This window comes from Lingula anatina, chromosome 5, assembly GCF_051362555.1.
Source record: "Lingula anatina isolate TDL-2025a chromosome 5, LinAna3.0, whole genome shotgun sequence".
NCBI lineage: Eukaryota > Metazoa > Brachiopoda > Lingulata > Lingulida > Lingulidae > Lingula > Lingula anatina.
In genome coordinates this window covers 13,865,193-13,893,151 of record NC_141771.1, presented here as the reverse complement: position 1 = coordinate 13,893,151, position 27,959 = coordinate 13,865,193, and the positions used below count along the sequence as shown (strand labels likewise).

General features: G+C 36.9%; 2 protein-coding genes across 6 annotated transcripts in view; one reads left to right on the top strand and one right to left on the bottom strand.

The window, feature by feature from the left end:
* LOC106160080 (coiled-coil domain-containing protein 93-like) overlaps positions 1-1,465 on the top strand; it is a 45,667-nt gene extending 44,202 nt beyond the window's left edge. For both annotated transcript variants that reach the window (XM_087014217.1, XM_087014218.1), the window contains exon 20: positions 216-1,465. In XM_087014217.1, coding sequence (XP_086870343.1) covers positions 216-260 — 45 coding nt within the window. In that variant the 3' untranslated portion in view covers positions 261-1,465. The remainder of the gene's footprint in view (positions 1-215) is intronic.
* Positions 516-27,872, bottom strand: LOC106160028 (solute carrier family 23 member 1). 4 transcript variants are annotated; one of them, XM_087014214.1, is made up of 16 exons: positions 27,706-27,872; positions 25,161-25,239; positions 24,327-24,371; positions 8,881-9,006; positions 8,295-8,452; positions 7,830-7,927; positions 7,242-7,339; positions 6,420-6,601; positions 5,789-5,909; positions 5,271-5,439; positions 4,528-4,677; positions 4,109-4,212; positions 3,531-3,660; positions 2,887-3,030; positions 2,412-2,507; positions 516-1,860 (listed from the first exon to the last, which is right to left on the bottom strand). In XM_087014214.1, the coding sequence occupies exons 2-16, from the start codon at positions 25,194-25,196 to the stop codon at positions 1,547-1,549; spliced, it is 1,971 nt and encodes a 656-aa protein (XP_086870340.1). In that variant the 5' UTR covers positions 25,197-25,239; positions 27,706-27,872; the 3' UTR covers positions 516-1,546. The 4 variants fall into 4 exon arrangements, with proteins under 4 accessions (XP_086870340.1, XP_086870341.1, XP_023931887.2 ...); XM_087014215.1 differs by lacking the exon at positions 27,706-27,872 and adding an exon at positions 25,482-25,502; XM_024076119.2 differs by lacking the exons at positions 24,327-24,371; positions 25,161-25,239; positions 27,706-27,872 and adding an exon at positions 18,113-18,169.
* Positions 27,873-27,959: the final 87 nt, after the last annotated feature.

The following is a 27,959-nucleotide window of genomic DNA, read 5'->3' as shown; positions in this document are numbered from 1 at the left end:
TGTTGACTTTTGGTTAAATGATAAAGATAATATATTTAGATGAAAAATTTGCAAGACATAGTTTCAAGTTTAATTTACAAGAATGTGATGAAGGGATGATACTTGTGTAAAGGTTATGCACATAAAAGGAAGAGCTTTGAGTTAAATAATTGATAATAGGATACTATTCAAATGAGAAATCTGAGTGTAATGGATTTTTTATTACTTTTTTGCAGGAATGTCGCAAGAATGAAATTCTTTTGGCAAAGGTTAAAAGATAAAAGGAATCCCAAAAGGTGACATTAGAATCATCAAGGTGAAAGAAGAATTCCCAACTTGAAGGAAAGATATTTTGTAATCGTTCTTTGTTTGAATGGACTACAAGTAATTAATTGTAATGAGGAATTTTTTCTGTAAATTGGAAGTCACTACTTCATAATCTTCTTATTGATATTTTCTTTTTATACTCATTACAAATTGATTTGTGTATCACTCTTTGTAAAAGAAAAACCTGGTTAATGACAAAAGCAAATCCATTGAAAATCATAATATTTATTTGTTTTTTATGAGAGATGTTCAGTAGAAAGTCATACATATGACATTGTCCTTAGTTAAAAAAAAACTTTCACAAAAGACAGTTTTATGATTCTTCATGTGATGGTTCCTGTAACTGTAAATTAAAATGTGATAGGTCTAAATAGACATATCACCAATTACTGTAAGAATTTGTAGAATTAAAATGATGCCAAGAAAAAACTCAACAGTTGTCCTTTATTTAAAAATTTTTTTCCATCATGTTTTATTATAATGTTATTTCATTATCATAATCATGGGGAGTAACTATCTAAAACCTACAATTTAACTGTTAAACTGTTTTTAGGGAGTGTTGATGTAATATTTGCTCTGAAAATTGTGTAGTCATTACAATAAAACCTATTTGTAAAAATAGGCCCCAGAAAACAGTAATTACATTAAAAAATTTACAGAAAAATGGGGCCGACAAAGCAGTCATAACAATAAAAATTGTCCAGTAAATTGTAAAAATCTATAAAACATTGTGAAAATTTTATATTTTATGCTATGACAATATATCTATTGCTCTTTTGATATGGATAAAGCACCCCTAGTGTTTAAAATTATTTTGTATTTAAATGAAGACAAGGCTTAAAGGCTGTCAAACAATAAGTAATTATTCACTGACTTCTTCATAATTCTTAAAATCAATACTTTTGGTCCATTTAAATGTGGTATTTAGTTTACTTATATTAATTTGCAAACATTATCACAATATATCCATAGCTAACTATTACTGTAAAACACTTCTCATGTTAAGTTTACTTTCTATTAAAAAAGGCAGGACTAGTTTTGGATACAAGCAAAAAGTAACTGTTCAATACGACTTCATATTTTTCCTGAGAGAAGGATTTGTGCAAGTTTTACACAATAATATTGATCAATATAAATGTGAAAGTAAATATGCTGCTTTTATAAAACTCGCTTTTCAGTACTTTTACAAAGAGAATACTTTATATACATGGGCATCCATATGAATGACAGAAATTGGAATTTAAATTTTAGTGTTATAAAAACCATTAGTTGTCACAGCCTGATCTCCAGAAGAGGTTACCATGACCATGTCATCACCACGGTTACTATCTTCACCATGGCAACAGGTACAAGCTTTGGGGCAGCACCTACATGACCAACTTTTGTTGGAAAATGTCGGACAAAATGGAACATATTTCAGGCAGCTGGTTTTGCCAATGGCGGACATTCCAAAAGGCAGATCGTAACATTCCAGTCCCGTGCTAACTTGTGCATCTGATGTATCGCCGTGTACCTGTTTCCGCCACTGTAAAATACCACGCTCTTTGTCAGTACCTGAAAGAGAGAATGTTCTTTACCCTTTGCTTTCTACTTGTTTCCTCTGCCCGTGCAGAAGTGTAATATGTTTTCATTAGCATCTGTTTGAGGATTACCTACAGTTCTTCACATAGGGTGCATTCAGATTCACAACCTTGCTGGGTTGGCCCAACTCTGTGGAGGAATCAGCTTAATCGGCAAACTATAGTTAATTACCCCCTAGCTGCTCGAGGAACACGGCATTGAACAGGTCCCGCTTATATTCACTTACTGAAGCAAATTGGCTGGCTCAAATAGTGCTTGCCAAATGCAACAATATGCCACAGGTTAAAAGTCACTCTGTGTCTGATACATGTACGTAAATTGTGATTCATGATTCAAGAAATTTTATTAGAGTTTCAGCATACAAAATAAGAACAGAAAATCACAAGAGACTTCATATTGCTAATAAGAAAAGTACAAAGTCTGAGAAGAAATCAATAAGATTAGATGTAGATGAATGTCAGGTGAACAAAATTTGTGTTACGATAAAAGTTTTTACATTTTATTTAAGAAATTGAGGAGCTCACCAGGAATTGTGTTATCCAGAACAAAGCCAACAGCGCCACCTACAAACATGCTGGTGCTGAAGAGGACTGTGAGGATCTGATTCATGGTTTCACTACCTGTAAAATAAAATGAATAATTGTTTACTTAAAGGTGTAGACTAAATTGGTTCAAAATGAAACCGCGTTGAAACAATTTGTACTGTTGCAACAGACTTCCTGTGAGGTCTCGGGTTTGATAATACTACCAGCTTTTGAATACTATAACTAATTCTGCTGGAGCTGGTTTCACAAAGTTAAAAAAATCTTCTGTCCAGAAATTCAAAAGTTTTAAAAAGATGGCTTACTATAACCTCAGTTCAAGAAAAAAAAACCCATTATAATAGTTCACTACAATGAAGTTAATTGGTATTGGTCTGAAACATCAGTATTTAAATTGAGGTGTGTAACATACTACAACTGATTAATCTTTGGTTAAATTAAGTTGACAAGGCTGTACCTGTCTGAATGGCATTTGGATTGGCTGTCAGCCACTGAGGCAAAGATAACCCAAAGAAAAAGGAGAACCCCAATATGAAGAGGTTTCTTGGAGAATTCAGGTCAACAAATTGTAAGTTGGAAATCCCTACAGCTGTAATGATTCCTGTAATGGAGACATTTAATAATAAATGGAAAATCTGAAAAAAGATATGTTAACAAATGTAATTTTGTGCTGCCTCATAGACATTTTTTTCAGAAATATTTTATTAAAGACAAGGTATGGAATGAAGTTTTAATTAGAAGAAACATGTTTAGAAAAAACATGTATACTTAATTTAACAAACATCAACAATGTCAGACTAAAGAAAGTTTGGTGTCTTTCCAAATACAAAACTGTCTTATTTGCAAAACCTTAAGAAATTGAGACAAAAAAAACAGAGGTCCACATAAGTTACAAACAGATTTGCAAACTTTTATAATTTCTTAATTAGTAATATGATTGAATATGACATCATTTTAGCATTTACTGTACGGCCCACTAGGATTTATACATAGAATTCATACACTGTAGAAGAAACTATTATCATAAAAATAGCAATTTTTATTATTATTATTATCATTATTATTATTATTATATTTTTATCAAGTCACACCTAAACTTACCAAACATAACCATGAAGACGCCACCGACCACTGGGTCAGGAATGGTAACAAACAGAGCACCAAACTTGCCAAGCACCCCAAGAAGCAGCATAAAGATGGCGCCAAACTGAATGACACGCCTGCTGCCAACCTAAAAGTGAAAATATGTATGGTAAGAGAGCTGTTCAGGATCAGCAACATTTTAATTTAACTAATGTTTACCAACTTGATGTTCTTAAAACATGAAATCAAATTTGTTAAGATGTAAGTCTTTTAGCTGAGGTGACAATTTATTTCATTAGTCTGTAAGTAAGAACTAAGGCAAACAATTTGAATTTCTATCCCAGCATGCAATATTTCTGTTATGAAAATTACTTACAAATTTCAAAATCTTTGATTATACAATATTTCAAGACCAGTGTTTGTAAATTTTCTCACAAAAGCGTACTTTGAGTAACCAGCTAAAACCCAATTCATTTGTTATAAATTTTGTAATATCTGTCAGATATTACCAGTAAGCCGATGCTTTGGAAAACATAACAAATATGTGTTGTTCAAAATTTGTGGGTATTTCCATATTTTTTTAACATGGCACTTACTTTAGTGATTCCAATGGCACCAATGTTTTCGCTGTAAGATGTCGTCCCATTGCCTGTTCCCCATATCCCAGCTATAATACACCCTAAACCTTCCACTCCAATACCTACAATAGGGAAATGAGTGGAAATTTCATAACACAATAATCCTTGACAGTAAACATTATCTGTTTTACATGGTGATAAGTGAATCATTGCATAAAAATTCTTGATGTTAAAACATTATCTGTTGTACATTGATAGTGTATGCTACATGTATACTTTTTTACAAGTTCTATAAGATGATAATAAGTTCATGTAGTGCCAAACTCTGTTAATTGCGTATAAAGGGGGGGGACACCCAAGTTCTTTAAGCATCCTGCTAGCATGATCATTCTCTTCTGAACACGGCCTAAGATATCAATGACCAGCTGTACACTTACCTCTGTTTATTGCGTGAACAGGTGGAGGCGGGGCTCCAGAAAGTCTGGCACAGGCGTAATAGTCGCCCACTGACTCCACCATGGAGGCCAACACGCCCGCCAACATCCCAAATACAGCGCTGACACTCACTGTGGGGAGGCCCCACTGTCCTAGAAATTAAACAAACATATGATCCACTGTGTCACCTTGAACTTGAACTTGACCTTGAACTTGACCTTGACCTTGAACTTGACCTTGAACTTGGGGGCCAAAGTAGTATACCGTAACCATATTGCACTAGTGGCCAGGTCCCTTTATGAGATATATACTACAGGCCTTGCGACTAGAGGACCCCTTTAAAACAAACTAAAGAACATTTCACTTAGAGGCTCCTATGTAACATATGCTACAGGCTTAGCTTACACTGCATGGAGATGTCCTTGATAATAATATATAATAATTATAATCAAATATATAACAATGCATGATATGGGGCTTGCAAAAGAGGACCCTTCATAATATATATATATATATATATATATATATATATATATATATTGGCCTTTATGATAACATTATCATATATGCTATATTCTTGATACTATACAGGATTTGTGAGGGGGGGATGCTTTATAAGATCTTCTCCATAGATCTATGTCCATCATAATCTGTGCAAATTTAAATACCCTACAATACATATGCTAGATGTTCATCTATAGGTTCCTTAATGAACCTGAACCCCTTGTTTGGCCAATGGTATTACCTGGATAGGGGAACCTAAACCAAGGAGCATCTGTCAAAACTGATCCTCTGGAGTCTGTCCTGGCACCAAAACCCCAGCTGTCTTTGTCTTCAGGAAACCAGCCTGTAACATCACTGGTGAAGGTGATAATAGCACAGATGCCCCACACTATCACAATGGACAAAATCACCTAAAAGTATAGGAAAAAGTGGGGCTGAAAAATCTTGGAACAAATTTTCAGTCCTTTTTTTTTTCTACACACACACACACACACACACACACACATTGCATTTTGTACTTTATAGACCTGTGGTTGTCTTTTGGCCCATTAAGTGTGCATAAATAGGTATGTATGTAAGTCTTTTTGCATGCATCTGTGCACAAGTCTTTGCCACATTATGCATGCATGGTACTTGAATATTTGTTCATGCGCATGTGTGCAATTGTACACACATGTACACAGCCATGGTCAAAGAGAGCGGTATATTACATTTTATCTTGAATTCGTTTGTTTATAATACTTGATGCCTGTCACTTACAGGGAAAAGGGTAAAGATAGGATAGCCGACTCTATGGCAGGCATCTTTCTTGGAATATCCACAGCAAGGTATCTTTATCCTACGCATGTACTGTGAGAAGACTGCAATGAGGATTATGGTTCTGAAAAATATTGATAGGTGTCACTGTGGGCTTTCTGGATGTGACTCATATTCAGCAATACCAATCAGGGCTCCACATGACAGCTAGTCTGGGCTCCACATGACAGTTATAATGTAAATTCCTTTTATGAGGGTCATATCTCTTTTTAAAGAGATTTAAATATCAATTCCCTGCATGCAAACAGTAATAATGTGGAAGACGGCATGAATATATGTCTCTTTTAAAAAAATTTTTAAAAGAATATTCTTGATTAGAAAAAAAACTGTGCAATCTAAATGAGGAACACGTTCAATTTTTTTATTTGCTTTAAGAGAAAATTATTTGGTGATTATTGAATAAACTTTTATATATTCAAAGTAATGCAATAATAGGCATGCAAATATATTGTGAAAATGTTCAATTAAGTAACCTTAAGGGAAAATTCAAGTTACTGCAGTTATGTCTGTGGAGGACAGACAGTACAAAAATAATTTATATATACTTTTGTTAAGAATTCAGAAATATACTCACAAAATGGCTATCCACCAGTGCGTAGAAGAAAAATCAGATGCAGGTTTAAACAATGACAGTCCTACCAGGGCTATGGTGGGCGCGATAGCCAATGGACCAATGAAACGCAAGAGAATCCCCATAACGCCACTGAAGCCAATGATGAGTTGGAATAAAGAGGCAACCATAATGGCGCCTTGTATCTGCAAAATGAATATAAAAGTTTAAAGATATGAAATACCAAGAAAAAAATAATGTGAGAATTATGAGGGTTTTAAAAAGGTCAACAAAAAACTCATTTCAACCTGACATGACACCAGTGACAACTCAAAATCAGTTCACATGAAGAAGACTTTTCGATAAGGTGAAAACATTGTGATCTCCATTATAATGTAAGATCCAGTATTATAATTTTTTTTTTTCATAATCTTGGGTGAATCAAAACTTTCACTATGATTATTATACAAGGTCTTTAACTGAGGTCTGGAAAAAATGACTGCTTGCATAGGCATGTGGAAAATAGAGGTTTTAACCTCTATTTTCCACATGCCTATGCATGCAGTCATAAATATTTGATTGGCAAAAATACTCTCTGAGACTCAGTCAATGTGGAAGAACTGACTCCCTCTGTCTGAGAGTGTGTGTGTGTGTGTCAGGCCCATAGCCAGGGGGGTTCGGGGAGTTTGAACAAGCCACCCTTTCTGCTGTTAAAGAGGTCCCCTCTGGGTATAATTTCATATAGGTACATGAAGGTTTCATGGTTAAAGGTCCACTTGTCAGATGTAAAATCCCCTCTTTGAATTGCTGGCTATGGGCCTGTATGTGTGTAAATTGTGGTCTTACCTCCCTTATTCTAGACTGCCAAACCTCTGTGTGCTCTGCCGACCCTACCACTATGTTTGGAATAGTTTGATTAAACTGGGTGTAGTTGGCCGCTTGAACTAAAATAAAATACATATTAATAAATTCATAACTTAAATATCTAGAGCCTATGCACTATACATTTTAAATTAGCAGAGAAGTGGTCATTTTTTAAGTAAAAAATTTATATTTATTATTTTAGTTATTTGTAGCTCTTCTTTCATCTTAAAAGCTATGAAACCATTATTTCAAGTTTATGAAAACAGCGTTTACTTTCAATTACTCAGTAAATCACTTTTCTTTGAGTTGCGTACTTTGTAAAGCTTGCTGAAATTAATTCAGCATTATATACATCAAAATCTTACTTATTAGCATAATCAGAATTTTCTATAAAAAAAACAGAAAAGGCATGCTTATACACAGAAACACAAACACAGACACAATTTGCATGCATACATATACATAAATCACACCCCAAACAATGTACTCATGCACAGCTCTGAACACATATACACACATGCATTTGCACACATTCATGCACCCTCACACACATGTACACACACAGAGTACCTTGAGTTAGTATGGTAGGGCACTGCCAGCGAGGAAGGTTAAGGATGGCAAAGGTCGGAACCAAGAAGGAAAACGTTCCTCCTTGAACAATTGGGAGCCTGCAATTCATTCAAGAAAAAAATACAGTAATATTCAGGAGTTCATTACAAGTTTTTGAAAATTCTGAAAATCTACTTGTGATAAATCAAAAACAACTGCATCAATTAGTCTAAAAATTTTCAACTACATGTAAATGTTACTTGAAAAGCTTTGTCTAAGAACAATTGTATCCAACAGAATTTGTATTCATGTATTAATAACTTTTAAATTTCTTTAAAACATCACAAAAAAAAATGTGTGAAATAAGGACAAAAATCAGAATAACATATTTGCAGTGCCATCTGACTATCTATAAAAGTTATAAAAAGTTATAAAATAAAAAATATATATATATTTTCCTGTGTATCATTGTAACAAGATGTTTACCTGCAACCAAACAATGTCTGTAACAAAGTAGCCACTCCAGACACAAAGAAGATGGTCCCAATAAGTTGACTGGTCACTATCTTGTCCCCAGCCACACACAGTGCCGGTGACAGGATGAATGGAATGACCACTGTGGCTCCAAACATGGTCAAGTAATGCTGAATATAATATAATATAATATAATATAATATAATATAATATAATATAATATAATATAATATAATATAATATAATATAATATAATATAATATAATATAATATAATATAGATTCTAGGACAATCACCCCCCCCCCCCAAAAAAAAAAGAATATATATTTATATTCAAATATAAAGTAAGCAGTGTTAAGTTCAAAACATTAATACCACACCACTGCATATGTATAGTTAATCAGAACCTTAACTCTCTATGTTAAAATGGGGCCTTAGCAATTAATAGTCATCAGAAGCTTCACTGGTCCAAAGGTTCAACAAGTCTGAATTAATGCATAAATAAAGTGAAGTTCATAAGAGGCATGATTTTTTCGGACCAATGAACCTTCAGATTATTGAGACCCCCTCCCCCCCAATATTAAAATAATTAACTAACCTGTAGTCCGAGAAAGATACACATGTACCATGGGGGCACATCTTCAATGCTATACTGCAGCCTGTCGTCATCTTTATCAGACCCATTTTCTGTTAATTCTGTTATTGTAACTTCACCAGAAGTGTGCTGAAATAAAGAAATAATTAAGTGTTAAATGTACCAGTAGAATGTTTCAAACGGCACGAGGATATCATTCATAAAATTATCATAGGTGCTGAAACAAGATCATGTGCTATGATTGAAACAAACTGCTTATACCAAGTAAATTTTGCAGCAAAAGATATTAAATACTTTTTTCTGTCATATATATGTTATATCATGTATAAGCAGTACTTGTATTAGTGACTCAATTCATTTGTGTCTAATAATTAAAAAAAATAACATTCCATAATTTATAATTTCATGTCCGACATTTTACAAAGAGAGAGGGAGAGGGAGAGAGAGAGGCTCCACTGCTAGTGTTACAGACAGCCAGGGATAGATTTAATATGTAACCCCCCCCCCCCACCCCCACCCCCACCCTCCCCAACATGATTTCAGAGTCCTCTTTTGGGGACAGGGGATTGAATGCATTCTACTAGAACAAAACATGAAAAAAAAAACAGATTTATCATTTACCAAAAATAGTCAAGGGCTTGTATATGATATTACTGTCAGTAAATGAATATTTGATTCGATCATATTTCAATCAAACATATACGAGGTTAATTGACATTTTTACAACATGTTAGAGGATTCCATTGGGTATTTTGGTTATTTGTGAAAGCCACTTTTTTATTTCCTGAGTCTGAGATGTGTGGAAGGTTTATTTTAGTCACCATGTTCCATGAAGCACCCACAGCTTTTTGTTCCTCATTCTTAGTGAAACAAAGTCATGATACTCAGTGATTCATGATTTTCAACTTGCCAGACTCAGACTTGCATCTTCTTTGAAATATGAAAGTTTTATTTACTGTGATTTGTGATTTGATTTGATTTTCCGAGAACTGTGATCACTACAACCCCCTCCCCTCCAAAGGACCCTAGCTCATATTAGGATCCATCTAGTTTGTAATTAATATGCTACAGGGGCACTGCTTCACTCTTTTCTAATTCTCCACAAGTTACTGCTTTAAAGCTAATAATGTTGGTTGTCTCGCTAATTAAGGCACTGTTTGGATGACTCTCTTATGTAATAACCTGGCAACTGAGTAGTTTTTTATCGTTTATGAGGCCTGAGATTCATTTTAAGTGATTTAAGAATCAAAAATTGTCCTATGCTACCACAAGCCTTAGGTTTGGGAGCACAGGATGCCCAAATTATGTAATGACTCAGTTGAGAAATTGTAGGGCTGGTGCTTTTGAAGGGAGACTCTCGTTAGTCTAAAAAGAAAATTAAGTCCTAAAAATATCAAAGAATTTTCATCAGTTTTCACTACATATTCACAGATGTTTCTCTGGCTAATTTATGACAGAAAAGTGTACCGGTACATTTTACTGGCCTCAGGTAGAGCATAGGCCTACGCCCAAAGTTTCACTTCAGTCTAATATGGCTATATATGCACATATGCATCAGATAAAACTTTCCTTTTTACCAGCACAGTATACACTTCATTAATATATTCAGATTATGAAACTTTTGGAACTTGAACCTTCAGACTATTGCTACGCCTTGTTTTTGAAGGGAGGGTGTGTTCAAACCAAATACAGTCCAGTTATTATGCTTTGAATTTTATCTTATCTTAGTTGTGACAACAGACTGAACATCATCATAAAGCCTTTTTTTTTTACAAATGTCTAATTAGCACTATATTGAGCAGTAAATTTATAGTTGCCGCTATCGGCTGACCATTTGATCTCCTACCACAACTTAACTGTTTTAACAATTAAAAATCAAAATGTCTCTTCTAGAGATTGACAGGTGTTTATACACAATATGCCCATCGGTACCTTTATCAGTTTGTTTTTTTACAGATAATGCGTGACAGCTAGACCAGCCTGGTTATCAGAATGTAACCTGTTTATAGGGATATCTCAATCTGCCTGTGGAGACAAATTGCCTTGAGTTTCCAAGTCTAAGTGAATAATTTCTTTACAGGTATTTTAGTCTGTCTGGAACCCTGAGTTTTTAAGTCCCCATTCCCATATAGACACCATATCAGTCTACATAGATAGATCCAACCCTTTGAGAAATGTACAGTAGATATCTGGTGTGAGGAACCCCCTTAAAACCATCCCAGGGCCCCACATTACCTAAAATACCTTTTTATGATATAACCCTAGGGTTTTGGGCTCAATGCATGGGCTCACATCTTTGGATAACGCTATCTGTAATACTGCTACAGAGATTCCCAGATTCCTTGTCTTAAATTCTGCACACGGAAAAGAATGAAACGACACCATGTTGTAACTTCAACAGAATATATTTTGCTTCACTAACAGTTACATGATACAAGTATGACTTCTCTCTCCTTCTATCTCTCCCCTCTCTCTAGATTTAAGTTTACAGATTTTTATACAGAACTTTATCAGTTAAACTGTCCATCACATAACTTAAAAACTGATTGGTTACTTCATACACAAGGCCACCTCCTCCAGGTGGGCACTCCCAATAACACCCTGTAATCTAGTTCTAACAGATTACTGGCTTCAGAACAAAGGACATTAAAATTTGAACTGCAAGGTGTGAAGCATTATCTGAACAACTTGTAGAACTTGGCTTCCCATGTCTGAATTTTATCAAACAATGGCTTCCTCTGATTGAGTTAATACAACAACATGTATGAAAGTTTTAAAATTACTAATTACACTTTTTTCCATACTTTGGTTCCTGACACTGGGTGCTGCTTTTGGCTGCATGATTATATGATCTACTGTCACAACTGAACTGTAAATGTCTCTTCTATACATTGACAGGAGTTGATTCATGCACTTTATATGCCCAAAACTTCCTTTATCAGTTGGTTTTTTACAGATATTTCAGTCTCTGCCTGTCAGATTAGTCTAGTTTTTAGAAGGTTTATTGTAAACTCTTTGTAGGTTATTTATTAAGCTGTCTGCGATAGATAACCTCACGTTTCAATGTCATATTATATATTCGTTACATAATCCAAATCTGTCTGGGACTGCTTATCCTGAGTTTCAAATTACTCCATTCCCATAGACCCCATTTCCAGAGATTAGATCGATCTACTTTAGATCGACCTAACTCCCTGGGTGTTCACGCTAAATAGCTGTCAGCAGAGCGGACACGAAAGTTAATTACCCCCTTACAGCTTGTAGTAGGCGGGACGGACATTTAAGCCGGATTATCTGACAGTAATATAGTGAGATCAATCTAAAAGCTCTGGGAATACAGCCATAGTCACCATGGGTCTACGTTGATCTATCCAACTCTGCAGTACGTTACTCTCACTGAATGCAATCAGCTTAACTAAGCAACATATGGCTATATTCTTGTTTCCAATGTGCTCATGTACTTATGGGACCGTAGCGATAGTCCGAAGGTTCAATTGGTCCGAATGTTCACTATAGAAACTTCGGACCAATGAACCCGTGATTAAAAAATCGATGAAAATGTTACCACTTTTCGGACCAACATGAACCTTCGGACTATCGAGACGCCCACGTACTTATAATCACCCGCTGTTCTGTATTATAATTAATGCCAGTATAGAGCTAAGCGTGCTAATCTGTTAAACTGATTTTATTCAGCGAGAGTCCCTTTTGGAGTTGGATCGAACAATACAGACCAATGGTGCCTGTGGGAATGAGGTCAAAGTCTTCTGTGACTTTGCCTATAATATCAGCATTCTATTACACCATTTCTGCAAAAATGTGGATGATAAAATTTTAGTGAGCATACAAAAAAGAGGAAAGTTTATTTAACAGAACTGAAATTCAGGGTGCTCTTGAACTCCTTTTTTGTTTTTTTTTTTTACTCAAAGGTAGCTTAAAATACTGATGCGCTGGGGGATATTTTTTTATCATGATATATTGCGCATTTATGAAGAAGTTGTTTTTATTTTTTCCTGTCAGTATTGTGCAGCTTGAGCAGTACACTGGCGACATGGTTTCTGGATTGTGCGATTGTAGAGGAGGGGACAGAGTACACAATTATTGTAAATATCCATTGAGGACAATTTATTTATTTTTATATTAGGGGTAGACATGTCATTTGTCTTAATTTATGTAGTATTTTCTTTATTCATATATTTTATTGATTTGTTAATATAGATTTTTATTTTATTATTACTATTTATTTTCAAATTGTTTTATTATTATTATTTTTTTTTTTTATTATTTATTTTTTTTTTGTGAGGGGAAGAGCGGAGGTGGAGGGGGAGAGAGAAAGGAAGATGTGCCCCCCCCCAACACACACTCACACACACACACACACACACACACACACACTAGCTGATCATTGCATGAAACAGCACTATCAGCTGGTCTTTTTACATAATCTCCATAGCACCATGTTTTGATCATGCAGGAGTTTATTACATGTACAGGTAACTTGGGTTGACACAATGAGAAAATGATAAGAAAATTAGAGCAAATCCACGACAGAATTAAGGCCTTCATTGTCAGGGGTGCTATATCTACGTAATTCCATGATGTCTATAGACATTTACAACAGAGCCCAGACATAATGACCTTTGCGATATATTGCATTCCAATTGAGAAGTTGATTTTTCTTATCAGATTTAATTTATGTCCTGCACAGGGACATGAACAGTGAATGGTGTTATCAGCTACTACTATTACATAATGTCTGAATCAACCATGCCTTGGTCATGCAGGGCCCTAGTGTTTCACAAAATAACTGGTCTCCCCAGTCTCACCCGACATATTATAAATCAGTAATAGTCCAATAAAATTAAATGTAATACACGTTTTATAACAGAAAAGCATGTGTAATATTTCAGACTGCTTCTTTAATTATTTTCAAAATGAAAAACTGACTGTATCATTACGGATTTATATGGAACATATAAATAATAACAGACAAATTTTTGGTGTAAAATTTTTAGACTAAAGTATCATTATTTGATTTATTTATTTATTTATTTATTTATTTATTTATTTATTTATTTATTTATTTATTTATTTATATTTTCTTCTTTTTATCATTATATGTTTTATTTTTTTATTTCTTTGTTTATATCAATATATATGTTAGCATCAAGGTCTCACCTCTCCTCTTCCAATGTCCAAACTTTCTGATTTTTTGCTTTTGGATTTCTTACGGCATGCTATGATCTTCAGTTATTCCTACCTGTTCTCTCAGGCACCCACTCATTTTTTTCCTTTCTCTTTCCATTTTCCACTCATCACTTGATGTGCTCCACGGAACATCTCAAAAGGCGTTGATCATTTTCCCTTTTCTATTTCTGATAGTCCATGCTTCTCACCCGTACTTTTGCATGCTCCACTCTATAGCCTTAGCTAACCTTAATTTACTTTAATTGAGATGTGCTTAATTCTCCTGCCTTTCATGTACACTTCCTCTGTTTATATTAAGACCACATTTTCGTAACAAGAACAATATATGTGTCCTCACTAAGTACATACTATCACGTATTACAGTATGCCTACATGGTAACAATTTCTTACCCTCAATACCAGCACCACAGATTGAGAAATAGGTGCTTTTATTAAATTTGAATCATTGTAAGGCATATATATATATATATATATATATAGAGAGAGAGAGAGAGAGAGAGAGAGAGAGAGAGAGAGAGAGAGAGAGAGAGAGAGTATTATCAAGTAATAATTAATAAGGCAAGTTCAAGGAAAAGACAGGGAGGATGTTAATTGCCCATTTTCATTTAGATACAGTGAACTGGAAATGGATCAGAGCTCCAGAAAAATGTGCTAAACAGTAATTTTTTCACACCATTTCCCCACTTAAAGTACACACATTCAAAGCATGCTGCTTCAATTTGCACTTGTAAACCTATCTTGAGGTTTCTTGCATCTGTGCTTTAAGCTAATACACCACAGGCCTTATGCCTTCCTTTAATATTACACACGTGTACATTCCATTGCAATTTCTGAACTTTTTCCCCTTTTTCTAAAAACTACATAATGAACCATTTACCTCAATATTTCCAGGTTTTATTTATAATGTTGTTATATATTTTTATATCAGATTTATAGTTGTCTAGATTTATATCGAAATTATATATATATAATTCTTTTTCTTTTAAATTTGATCAATTTAACCTTAAATTCCATGTCAACAACTTCAATAACCCTACCTATATATACATTTAGGCACTTCCTCAGCACTGTTACTTTAAGTATTGTGAAACATTAAGTTCCTTTGTTAAAGTCATAAAAATTAATTATATATATAGCTACCAATCAAAATTGATTCTTAATAGAGATAAACAATAATCTGAAAACATTAGCAAATTATACAGAAACAAACCAGTGATCGTACCTCTTTTGTCTGCAGCTTCATTTTATGAGAGGGTTCCCTTGAAAGTCTCTATATAGGGCTCTGTCCCCTTTGCTTTCAAATTGTAGTATGGTATGTGCAATCTGTGTGTTTGCAACCAGTAACAGGGAACTCAGATAGGGCTTCTACTGCTGGCACTTGTGTTAAAGCAACGTACAGTCGCTTTGTTTGCCAAAATTAAGATCCTTTTGGTTATATAAACTTTACCTGAACCCCAATGCCTATAACATGCTTTTAATTTTAATTAAAAGATGCCAATGAGCAAATGTTTCCATTTTCATAGGAACTAGAAAAATTAGGGAAGAAATGCACAGAAACTTTAAATTGGCTTAAGCCAATTTAATTAATATTGAGTGTTAAAAATGAATTTCTGAAAAATGTTTTAGATTTTGAAGGTCAGACATTTCTGCTGAAAAATATTTAAAAAAACAGAAAGAAAGAAAGTTTTTCCTTTATTTAACTTCACATTACAGGCCCCTCTATAATAATAATAAAAACGGTACATCTCTTTAACTACCGCACTGTTTACATTACTAAAGGTCATATTGACCCAGATGGGGGGTGAGGTACAGGGGGTGGGGGGGGGGATGGAACGAACCGCCCTTTATGGCGGGAAAAGGTTCCGTTCTGGGAAAATTTGATCTAGATACATGGGGGTGTAATTCATGGTAAAATGTCCACTTTTCAAAAGAATTTATAGTCCCTCCTTTGAACTGTTTGCTACTATAGGCTCCTAGAAGCTAGTTGAGTGGTCAGTTCAGGGCCGTAGCCTCCAGGGGAGCAGGGGGGGAAAGGTGAAAAAAAAATTGCAAAGTTGATATCAAGTCTGTGAGAAAATGCACTCATGGCCACTAGACAATCATCCACCTCCCACACCCTCCCCCATCGGGGGCTTTGCCCCTTCGTGTCCGCTTACTGCCCCCCCTGGCATTTTGCTCAGGCTACGGCCCTGCAGTTAGTTACTAGTCTACCACTCTCGTGCATAAGAGATTGTGTGAAAGGTCAAGTCATTGTCAAGTCAGAATGAAAAGCAATGAAATATGTGTTCATTGGCAGCAATGTTTGTTTCAAAGCACATGTAAATAATAAAAATAAATTAAGAAAACAATGAAACTGGGAAGTAAAAATCAATGGGGTGGTTTGAGAATGAACGGTTTTTAAATTAAAAAATTTTATGTCTGCCAAAAAGGTAATCAAAATTACATATCCTACAAGTCACCACATATCCCAAATTTGTGTTTTGAACTGTTAATCAAACCCCCCCCCCCCCCCCCCCCGGGATCTGTCAAAATGCCAAACAAATGCTCAACTTAAAAAAAAAAAACAATTAAAACCATGGGATATCAAAACATATGAGTCCCATATGTCAATCAATGGAAATTTAACTTGCCTACATAACTGTACTGATCTGCACTGGATTTAACGTATATACCTTTGTTGTATAAATTCAGTGCTTTAATTATTATTATTATTTTATTTTATTTTTTAATTTAATTTTCTATCTGCTGTATGAGACCCTGTAAATGTTTTCAATATTGTTGAACCCCCCCTCCCCCCCCCCCAAGCCCCTTAAAAAAGAAATAAATGTAATTTTCTTCTAATGGGGTTTTCATCATCCTGATAAAGATTCTTCTGTTTCAGGTATGTCAACGTATACCTATCCACCTGATAAATTATGTTTATAATGTGTTTAATAAACATTATGCTGGACAGTTTGCTGCTGAAGAATGCAGCATGAACATGTTAAAGTACGTTAACCCTTTCACATGCACTGGCCAGTGGTTCTACGTATATACAATACCATTATCTCCACAGCAAATAGGCAGTGGACAAACAGGGACGTGCACAGTGAATTTTCTTGACCTACCTAACTTCTATGCGAGTCTTGCTGAATGCAATCAGATTAATTAACTGACTATAATACACACACTTAATTGTTCCTGGCATTGGCAAAAATAGTAAAAATGGTGATTATTCGAGAACATTGGAAACATGAGGAAGCATGTTGGAGACTGTTCATCTGATTACATTCAGTGAGAGTCCCTGTGGAGTTTGCTTACATAAGCTAGGTTGACAAAATTCATTACAAACAGTCCGTTAGGGACCATTCCCAGAGTCAATCGTACTAACGTGTAGATAAATCTATCTCCAAGAGGATTCTTGCTAAAATGCAATCAACTTATAGGCAGCTTAGATGTCTGGCATACCTACTTGTTTAGCAGCTTCAGTATAGATGTGCCAGACATCTAAGCCGCTTAAGCTGAAAACAATTTAGTGAGAAAACCCTTGGTGATACACATATATGGGAACCCAATCTCAGATATAGTGTGAGATAAAGTCATCTTTCAACAGGTTATCAAGTTCATATGTTCATATGTTACCCTCGATTTCTTAGACCTTTGATAGATTACATGTACAGGAGAGAGAACACTTATTTTGAAATCATTACGATGGATCATGGATATATATTTCCCATATATATTATTTTGATTAATCAATGATTTTAATGAATGAATGAATATCAAAGAAATTTCATAGTGGAAAGAAGGGTGAAGTTTATACATGTACAGTCAATATCAATTAATCTACAAAGGGGAGCATCATGTGTGAAGAACTCTCTGGCTTAGTTCATTTTAACCCTCAAAAGCTACATTTTCAAAGTTTGCTCTATGTTTAAATGTGGTATGTGCTTTCTGAATTCAAAACTTTTTTCTGCAAGTTAATAGTGTTAGCATGCACATTTTAAATGAAATTTTTGGCTGTTGTTAACATAATTTGCAGTCTTACCTTGGCTAGTAAAGGAGGTGATGTCTCCTCTGTGTCCTCCATGTTTGTGTCTAACACAGGGGAGGACTTTATACTAAAGGGGGCATGAGAATATTTTTTTCTCTCATTTTTGTAAACAAAACATAATAGACAAGGACAATTAATTTACTATAATATGTTTGACTGGGGGATGGAAAAAATACTTGCTTTTTTCCCATTTTAAGTTGTAATAATAGCTGTTTTTTTTATCCATGGACTAACATATCCATGGACTAAATATGGCTACTCACTAAAAAGCAGTGCTGACTAATCCTGTGAAGGCCTTCATGCCTTCACATGGGCCATCAGTGCAGGGGCCTCGAAGACAAGATTGAATCCCTTTAATGGCACGTGTAGAGGTGGAGGGACCAAGAGGAGATTAAGCAGCTTGCTTTTAAGTGGGGTCTGCCATATTTAATCAGCAGATCAGTTGGTCCATGGATTATCCATTCTGAATGCGCTCTATCTCAGTTAATGCATTACACAACTATACTTATCAATGGCAGGCAGGCTGGCTTAATTACTAACTCGTTGGCTGGCTGACTGACTGGCTGATTTATTTGATTTATTAACTCATTAAATGTATGACTCAAAATGATTAAAAATTACTGACTGACTGACTGGTTGGCTGGCTAACTGGCTGGAAGACTGACTGGAAGACTTACTGACTGACAGGCTAACAGACTGACTGACTGACTGGAGGTTGGACTGACTGACTGACTGACTGACTGACAAACTACCTGACCCCATTCAACTAAATGAGTAAATAAAAAAAGCAGGTCTAAGAGGAAAATTCTCAAATACTATTTATTCACAATACTTACACAGGTCTGAATTTTTTCTGCCATGAAGAACCTGAATGAAGAAGTACAGGCTTAAACAGGCTTCCCCTTTCAAGCCAATTACAGGTATGTCCTTAAGTTAACTGTGCTATGCCGATCTACATGTCAAGACATATTAAATTGAACAGATATTTGTCCTGACAATCCTCTCATTCTATTCACTGGAACTCCAGCATAGATTCTATTATTACCCCAAATCCTAAGGGAAAATTAAAAAGGCAATATGGAAATTATTCCTATCCCATTTCTGTTTTTAATATCCTGCGAGCTCAGATAAAGTACCTAGTCCAGGTGACATGAATTGATTCTCATTTCAATCTTTTATCAGCTTTTGAATGAGATAATTGCGTGAAACCACGGGACTTGTGATTTATTTTATTTTATTTTATTTTATTTCGTTCTTTTCTGTTCTACTCAATTCTTTTCTATTCTATTTTTAAGAAGTGGGTTGGCTGAACATGTGTGATTTTTTTTCCTTATCTTGAATGTATTCTTGTCAGTCCATGTCATTCTCTATCCAAACTTGGTTTAATCATATAAATGAGCTACATTTACACATCTGAGAATAAACAAATGGGATTCCTATTCTACAACAATTCCTGAAACAATTCCTGATAGGGGAGACTGGGGCTAGTTGGACCCCGGGTAAGTTGCCCCCCCCCCCCCCCCCCCCATCAATATATGACAAAGTAACAATGGGGTAAAAGAATTGATCACATCAATTTGTAAAGTGACCGTATCCAATAGTGCTAAGAAAGGGTCGGCAGTGAGTCCAAATGAAATAATTTAGCATCTAAAAGTAACTTTATTAAAGAGACTTGATGGGGGGCCAATTTACCCTGGGGTCCAACTAGCCCCGGTCTCCCCTACAGCCCCCACCCGCTCCCCTGATCTTTGTGATAACCCCTTTCCCCTCAATAGAGGCAGTATGAAAAAAGCGAAATGGGAAAAAATCGAGCAGTGTTTCCATCCTGTGCCCTACATATTTTAGTAAATTTGCCCTTGTCTGTTATTCAATCACCCCCTCCCCTCCCTCCCTATTCTTGTACCCACCCCCGCCACCACCACCACCACACCTGAAACAACTCCAAGGAAGAACTTGACTACAACAACTGACTTTATTTCTCAGTGTGCAGATATAAATACATTGTGTGTCTACTGATCAGAGGGATCACTGTCAAGTGTGTTTATACTACGTACATTAGTGAGAGTGCTATTTAATGATAATTGATGACAGAGGGTTGGGGTTACTATAAGCTTGACCGATAGTGTTAAGAACCATAACATCCCCTTCTTCCTTTAGAAAAGATAATCGGTGCTAACACAAGGTTGATAGTGTTGACACAGAATAAATGTCTTTTTGATTTCTTGAGTAATACCTTGTGCAAGAGAAGTCTCACATGTGAAGCATGTAGTTTAAGTGAGTAAAATAAAGTAAATACAGTGATAAATAAAATCCTAGCTAGTAGAGCTATATGACATTGTTCATGCATATGTACAAGTTACAAGTTCAGTCTATCAGGTGCTTTTGTTATTCTAGTAGATCGTCGTGGAGATAGCACTGGTGATTGGGGTACAGTGTTATCCACAGTGTTTGGCACTTGTTTGTTCTGAGCTGCTTCTGAATTCTCAAAGCGGGACTCCTGATCATTGCTTGGTGAATGATTTTGCAAATGGGTGTTTTCAAAGTCAGACTGATTGAATTTCTCTCCTGTTGGACGTATGTGTATACGGTTGCGTACATACTGACCACCATTGTTAGTTTTTACAACATAGCTCCTGTTTGGTCTCGTAGAATCTACAATTGCTGGTTCCCATTTGTGACTCTGGGGATGTCGTACTCTCACATGCTGACCAGGACGTAGGTCAGATAGATTTCTGGCTGACTGATCATATCTGCTCTTTTCTTTATCCTTTTTTCTTTGCATGTATGCATTTATTTCACCGTCATAAGAGGCATGTGACAGGTGGGGTTGGATGGCAGGAAGATTGGTATCATACGAGAATTTAAGAGTTCTGCTGGCGATGGTATGTTGTGATCTAATGGTGTGCATCTAAGGCACAACATGGCCATATGAGGATCGGTTTTAGCTTCCTTGCATTTAATCAGCAGATTTTTAACAGTTTGAACAGCTCGTTCAATAAATCCATTGGCCTGTGAATAGTGGGGGCTTGTTTGGACGTGCTCGAAGCCATAATCGTGGCTAAATTTCTGGAATTCAGCCGAAGTAAACTGAGTGTCATTTCCAGTGATAAGCTTTCTCGGGATTCCGAATTCTTCAAAGATTGATTTCATGTGAGCAATGGTAGTGTTGGACTGCAAATTGTTCAGCTTTCTGACTACTGGAAATTTGCTGTAATAGTCAGATATGAGCAAGTAACTGTCATTGTCAATGAAAAATAAGTCTGCTCCCAGTGTGTGCCATGGTTTTTGTGGTACGTCGTGTGGCATTAGCGGTTGTTTGACGTTTGCCTTCTGGTTGTGTTGGCATGGTGCACATGCTTTAACCATGTTTTCGATGTCTCGATTAATGTTGACCCAGAATACAGATCCTTTGGCACGGAGTTTGCATTTTTCAGCTCCTTGATGAGCATAGTGTAACTGTTCTAACACTGCTGCTTGAAGCGTTGTTGGGATCAGGATTCTAGTTCCTTTTAGAATAAGGCCATCAAATACTGACAATTCATCACGGTAATTCCAATAGTCGTGGAGGTGCGATGGACACTCTGACCTAGTGTTTGGCCATCCGTTTGTGATGAAGTTTCGAAGAGAGTGAAGCGTCTCGTCCTTGGACGTTTCTTCTCGGATCTGCTTTAGTCTGGTGGGGCTTGCATTCAGCTGCATGTCGATCTCATGCACTGTGACATCTACACCTTGAATGGTGTCACCTTCGCATTTTGACAATCTGGAAAGAGCATCAGCAATTGGAATGTTCTTTCCTGGCACATATTTGATTGTTACATCATATTTCTGAATGCGCAACATCATCCTTGCGATTCTGGGAGGTGCATTGTTCACATGTTTCTGGAATATGGATTGGAGAGGCTTATGATCACTTTCAACAGTGACTTTACGGCCATAAGCGTAGTAATGGAACTTCTCTAATCCATGTACAACTGCAAGCATTTCACGCTCTATGTTTGAATACCGCATCTCGGTTTCTGTTAGTAATTTGCTCCTGTATTCGACAGGGCCATTGTTCTGCATCAAAGTGGCACCGAGGCCGCGCTGCGGCGCATCAACCTGAATCGTTACAGGTTTGCTACTGTCAAAATATTGCAATGTTTCTGGTGAGGTGATGCTCTGGGCTCCATGAGTGAACTCTCATGGTCAAGTTTAATGTTCCAGTAACCACTACGAGCATCCAGAATTGAGAAATAGCGGGCTCCGCTAAGCCTTGGTAAAATTTCGTCAAAGCTTGGGATTCGATGATGTGGCCTTTTTATCGCGGCATTTAGATCTTTTGGGTCTAAGCACAGGCGTATGCTGCCATCAGCCTTTGTGACACAGACTAACGAATTGACCCAGTCTGTTGGCTCCTCTACTTTAGCGATGATGCCTTTCTTTTCAAGAGACTCGAGCTCCGTTTTGAGAGGCTCACGTAACGCTTCTGGTACACGGCGTGGTGGATGCACCACTGGTGGCACCGAGGGATCAAGGGTAATGTGATATTCCCCTTTAAAACAGCCAATGCCTTGGAAACAGTCGGGGTACTGTTCCAGAAGTGCATTGTTAGCATTGGAGTGCTGTCTGTCCTCCAGATCAACAGCATAGTTAAGTGTAACTAAGCCTAGTTTCTGGCAGGTGTCTATGCCTAGGATAGTCGGCCCATTGGTTTCGACAACGTGAAATTCATGCTCAGTATTTGAACCTCCATACGTCAGTGTCAAGGTGCATGATCCATAATGAGGTATGCGTTGACCACCAAAGGCTGTAATTTTGACGCCAGACGGTTTCAAATTGGTATTATTAGGGCATAATTTGGCATAGTCTTTCTTCGTGATTAGGTTTCCATCGGCACCAGTATCAACTTTGCACGGAAAAGTGATACTATTTTGCTCAGAGCTGATTTTCAGGTTAATGAAAGCACGCTTGCTTTCAATGCTGCCCACGTATATTGGGCTAAAATATAGCTCGTTGCTCTCTTGTGGCTCACAGTCGTCTTCGCTGCAGGCATGCACTCTATGCATTTGCTGCTTGGGAGTGACGGCGTGTCTGTGTGGCCTGTTTCCACGATGAATTGTGGACTGCTTGTGCTCGGAGCGGCAGCACTTTCTCCAGTGGTTAAGTTTCCCACAGCCAAAGCATGTGGACCCGTATGCTGGGCACAGCTCTCTTTTACTATGATCATGTTTTGATCCACAGTTATTGCACTGATTTTCCATTGTGGGGTGGCACTTTGAGGCCATGGTAGAAGTTTCTCTCTTCTTATGTGTCCCTTTAAATGTAGGTTTAGGGCGAAATGGTTTGTTGTGCTTGACTGCATGGACCTGGGCGTCTCGATTGATGTCTGTGAGTTGCTGCGAGGTTGCTTCCTGAGTTCTTGCAATGTCGATCGCCTTGTCCAATGACAGAGTTTCACCCAATTCCAGTAATTTGGACTGCGTGCGGGCTGATTTGCATCCAAAAATGAGCGTGTCAAGTATTTGTTCATCTGGTTGGGTATACTTGCACTCGCTGACCAGAGAACGAATTCTCTTCAAGAATTGATCTACAGTTTCCCCGTTACCTTGCGTAAGGGTCCTCAGCTTAAATCTGGCTAGTCTAAAATTGCTTTTAGGCTTAACAAATTCTTCAAATTTGTCAAAGTAGGTTTTTAATTCCTTAGATTCATCCCCAGTCAAGTTCCATGTGCTTACTAGGTCTCGTCCAGTCTCTCCAGCCCATATCTGGAGGTACGCAATCTTTTCAGTCTTAGATTTGTTCTTTAGTGGACCATCAAAGTATAACTCGCACATCTGTTTGAACTTCTTGTACTCCTGAACTGCATCGGTAGCATGCCAGTTCATGGCAGGTACTGGTAAAGCTCCCAGCTCCATGTGGAAAGACTTTTTTATCAACTGGTTATCAGCGTTGGCTCACTGTATTGTTATAAAACACAGTCACGTACTTCTGACACCATGAAACAACTCCAAGGAAGGACTTGACTGCAACAACTGACTTTATTTCTCAGTGTGCAGATATAAATACATTGTGTGTCTACTGATCAGAGGGATCACTGTCAAGTGTGTTTATACTACGTACATTAGTGAGAGTGCTATTTAATGATAATTGATGACAGAGGGTTGGGGTTACTATAAGCTTGACCGATAGTGTTAAGAACCATAACAACACCCACACACTTTTTACTTACATTCCGGTCAGGCAGCTCTCCTGGTGGTATTTGTATGTCTTGTACCTGCCAACAAAAATAAAATCGTTATAACAGGGAGATAAATTGTATTTCGAAGCCATTTTATTTACAACAATGTGCGTTTTTTGCCTTTGACAGATCAAATTAGAAACTGCTAAATACTACAGTTGCGGATTTCGAAATGCAAGGGGGTCGACGTTCTGACCCCCCCCCCCCTTCGATTTCTGATAAAAGATCGCACCAAAAAACGTCTAGCTGGATCATAGATCTAATTAGCCGTTCCAAAATGACGACTTTTGTCCTCTAAAATACTATATAAATTTTTGTCCCGAACCTAACGCCAAGTGATTGAGGGTCGGCCTTGCAATCTGAGCCCGTCAATCCCTAAAAAAACGCCCGCCCCCCCTTCAAAGAATCCTGGATCCGCCCCTGTACTAGCTTGTTTTAAGACTACAAATCTCTGTTGACATAAAAAAAATTCTGAATTTCCTATAGATCTTGATCATTAACATCACCCCTACTCCCGAGTTACAGAGGTCACTGAGAACTCACTCTATATATTCCAAGAGTGAAAAGTATTCGCTTTGATAATACAGGGGATTCCAGTGACCTTCTCGCGACCTCATAAAAGTTTCTCAAAAACTCAGGGGGCTTTACCTGGACCGGCGAGTGATTTTCAGAAAGTGTATACCAATAAATATGTAAAATTCATGAACCATATTTGCAAGCTATATAACAAAACAGTCCACACTGTTATGATTTTCAACTTATTTTATTTATTTATTTACTTATTATTATTATTATTACTATTATTATTATCTAAGAAATACTCACGCTGCCTCCCTTTTCAAATGCTGGATTTTCTGCCATACTTCCCTTTATCCTTTCTTTCTATTTCTTCGCTTTGTCTCACCTTAATAATAATAATAATAAATAAATTTAATTATTTTTCAATCCCAATACCTTGGAATCATTGCCGTAATGGCCCTCCTGATATTTATATAGTAAATTTGTTTGTGCCCTTGGAGACCGAAGAGGCGGAACATGAGCAATATGTCAGAATATCGATCGATACAGTTGAATTGTTCAGTCAGAACCGTTTTTTTTTTTTTTTTTTTTTTTTTTTTGTGAAATTTGATGTTAATAAAATGATACCAGGAGCATATCATTCCACAGTCATTTATCTCCCTCAAAGTATTAGTTCAGTGGTGGTGACACTTCTATTGTCCAGTGTGTGTAGGACGTATAGTAGACACCTACACATTTTCTTATACGCGCGCAGAGGCGTGCCAAGTCTATTCATCTGCGATCAACCGTAGAGGTCACCTTAGAACACAGTGTGAGACATCTCCTCAAAACAACTTCAGCGTTTCACGTTAACGAGGCCTTTTTGTAATTTCGAAATACTTACTAATGTTACTAATGTTAAGCCTTTTAAAGCCCTCTTAACACTGGACGGAGTCCTTTCTGCGTCCTCTGTGCGACCACGACACTGACATCGCTGTGGTCGTAGAAAGGAGGCACAAGCATCGCTTTGGGTGCAGAATGAATTGTTCAATGATTAGCCAGTTGTCAGCACGTTAAATTATTATTTTTTCCTCTCAATCAGGGACGCAGAAAGGACACCGTCCAGTGTAAAGGGGGCTTTAAAAGGCTTAACATTTCAGAACAGTTGTCTTTCAAGAGACTTAATTATTTCTTCTTTATTATTTTTAGTAGTAGTAGTAGTAGTAGTAGTAGTAGTAGTAGTAGTGCAATGTAGTAGTAGTTGTAGCAGTATGCAACATTCATATTTGACGGGATATCCAGAATTAGAAAATTCAATGACGGCGAGCAACCATTCAACAGCAAAAGAAAAATCACTGTTCATAGAGTAATATACAGACATGTCACCTGGAAAAAATCTTCTGACCCTTTTCACATCGCGCGGTATACTTAAGCTAGGGCCCACCAAACAGTCGGGTGGTTCTGTTAGAACATTTATTTACAATATATTTGTGGGAGTTGGGAGTTTCTTCAGCTGTAGGGCGACAGAACGGGTGTTTATTTATTTATTTATTTGTTTATTTATTTATTTATTTATTTATTTATATAAGAAATACGTATGACCCAAGGGCAAGTGACAGCCTGGCGTCAGCTATAATCATACTCGGTAAAGTATGGACGCATACTATAAAGTTATATCTATACAAAACGGGCAAAATGGCACCGAGCCTTATTCATTCTTATTATAATAACTTATCGCACGCTAACCATATAACTTTGCTCGGAAACAAGACTGATGGGTCCATGCTGCGAAAGTTATAATTTAATGACGTGTCGGATGACGCTACGAACGTTGCCTTGACGGGTTGTTGAATGATTTTGAATCTATGAACCACGTTTAATGATCCTTGAAACAGCAAGGCAAAATATCCGAAATAGGCGACAAAAGCGGCGATTATTAAAAAGATGTACTGATCAAATTCGCCACGCACAGCCTTAAATATTTGTACTGATGTATATGGTATTTTTTTCCTACGCAGATAACAGTGGGATATCGGTCCACGCTTAGTAATTTTTCACCATGAATAGACTATGGGCGCATTCAGAACACACTGGTCCGCGGGCTAACACATCAGGGGATCAAATAAGACCGACCCACATGAAAGCTTCCATAATCCCCTAATAGACACTGAATAGATTTCCCACGGGATTGCGCGGCAAGCTTTCAAGTGGGTCGGCCCTACGTAATCTGCGGATCTGTTTGTCCGGGAATCACCTTTGGTTGTGAATGCAGCTCATAAATTTGGCCAAAGAAGCGACCTATTTTCGAGTCAACGTATTGTCATAAACCAAGCCCTCGGTGCGAAAGTGTATGAACATGTAATGCCCTTCTTTGGACTGGTTGTTAAGATTTGAGTTAAGATGCCCATATGGTCACTGATATGGTCATCAACATCTTTTTCAGTACCTACTGGTATTAGTACAGCCATCGCTCAAACGAAAATGATGAATATATATTTATAGTCGATTGTTATCGTCACTTGACTTGACAAAAAAGAACGCCTACATGCGCAGTATTTTGACCTTTCTCTTAACGCAGAGTGAACTTGAATTTCTTCAAGCTACCGTACAATCATGTGCGTGACATATCTAAAAGTACGTTCAAATACAATACGAATTCTTATCGATGACATCTTTTGCTGCCTTCAGATATAATGTATCCCATTAAAAAGTCGTTTTGCGTGCTGAACCAACCTTTAAAAGTATTAGGCAACAGTGCCAAGTGTTCGTGGCACTCGAATCAACTACAGACCTGCGTATTAAATAAATCTGAACTAATTTACCATCATATAAAAATTTCACCGCTGACCAAAACTTGCGTTCAATAACTTACTTTCAGTCACCCAGTCTGCCGAGTATAGGACTCCTACCTCCGTCTGAGATATGACTGTTCTTTTGGGGAAGTGGTGTTTATGTATATCGGTTCCCCGATTAAGGACGTACAGGTACAGGTGCGTGTTTACCTTAAATGGGGTATTTTTGTTCAGTGTGTCAAGCGTCATTGTTTAAGTAGGCCAGTCAACACCCTGAGTATGCGGATATAAGGGCTATATATAGCCTGTGGAAAACCATCTCACTATGTAAGCA

Bases quoted from the DNA above. Each gene is read 5' to 3' on its own strand.
- LOC106160028 (XM_087014214.1), bottom strand. From the start codon at position 25,196: ATGGCAGAAAATCCAGCATTTGAAAAGGGAGGCAGC. The intron at 24,372-25,160 runs GTGAGTATTTCT...TTTTGTTGGCAG, and splicing joins CATTTGAAAAGGGAGGCAGC to GTACAAGACATACAAATACC. The intron at 7,928-8,294 runs GTAAACATCTTG...AATGAATTGCAG, and splicing joins CAGACATTGTTTGGTTGCAG to GCTCCCAATTGTTCAAGGAG.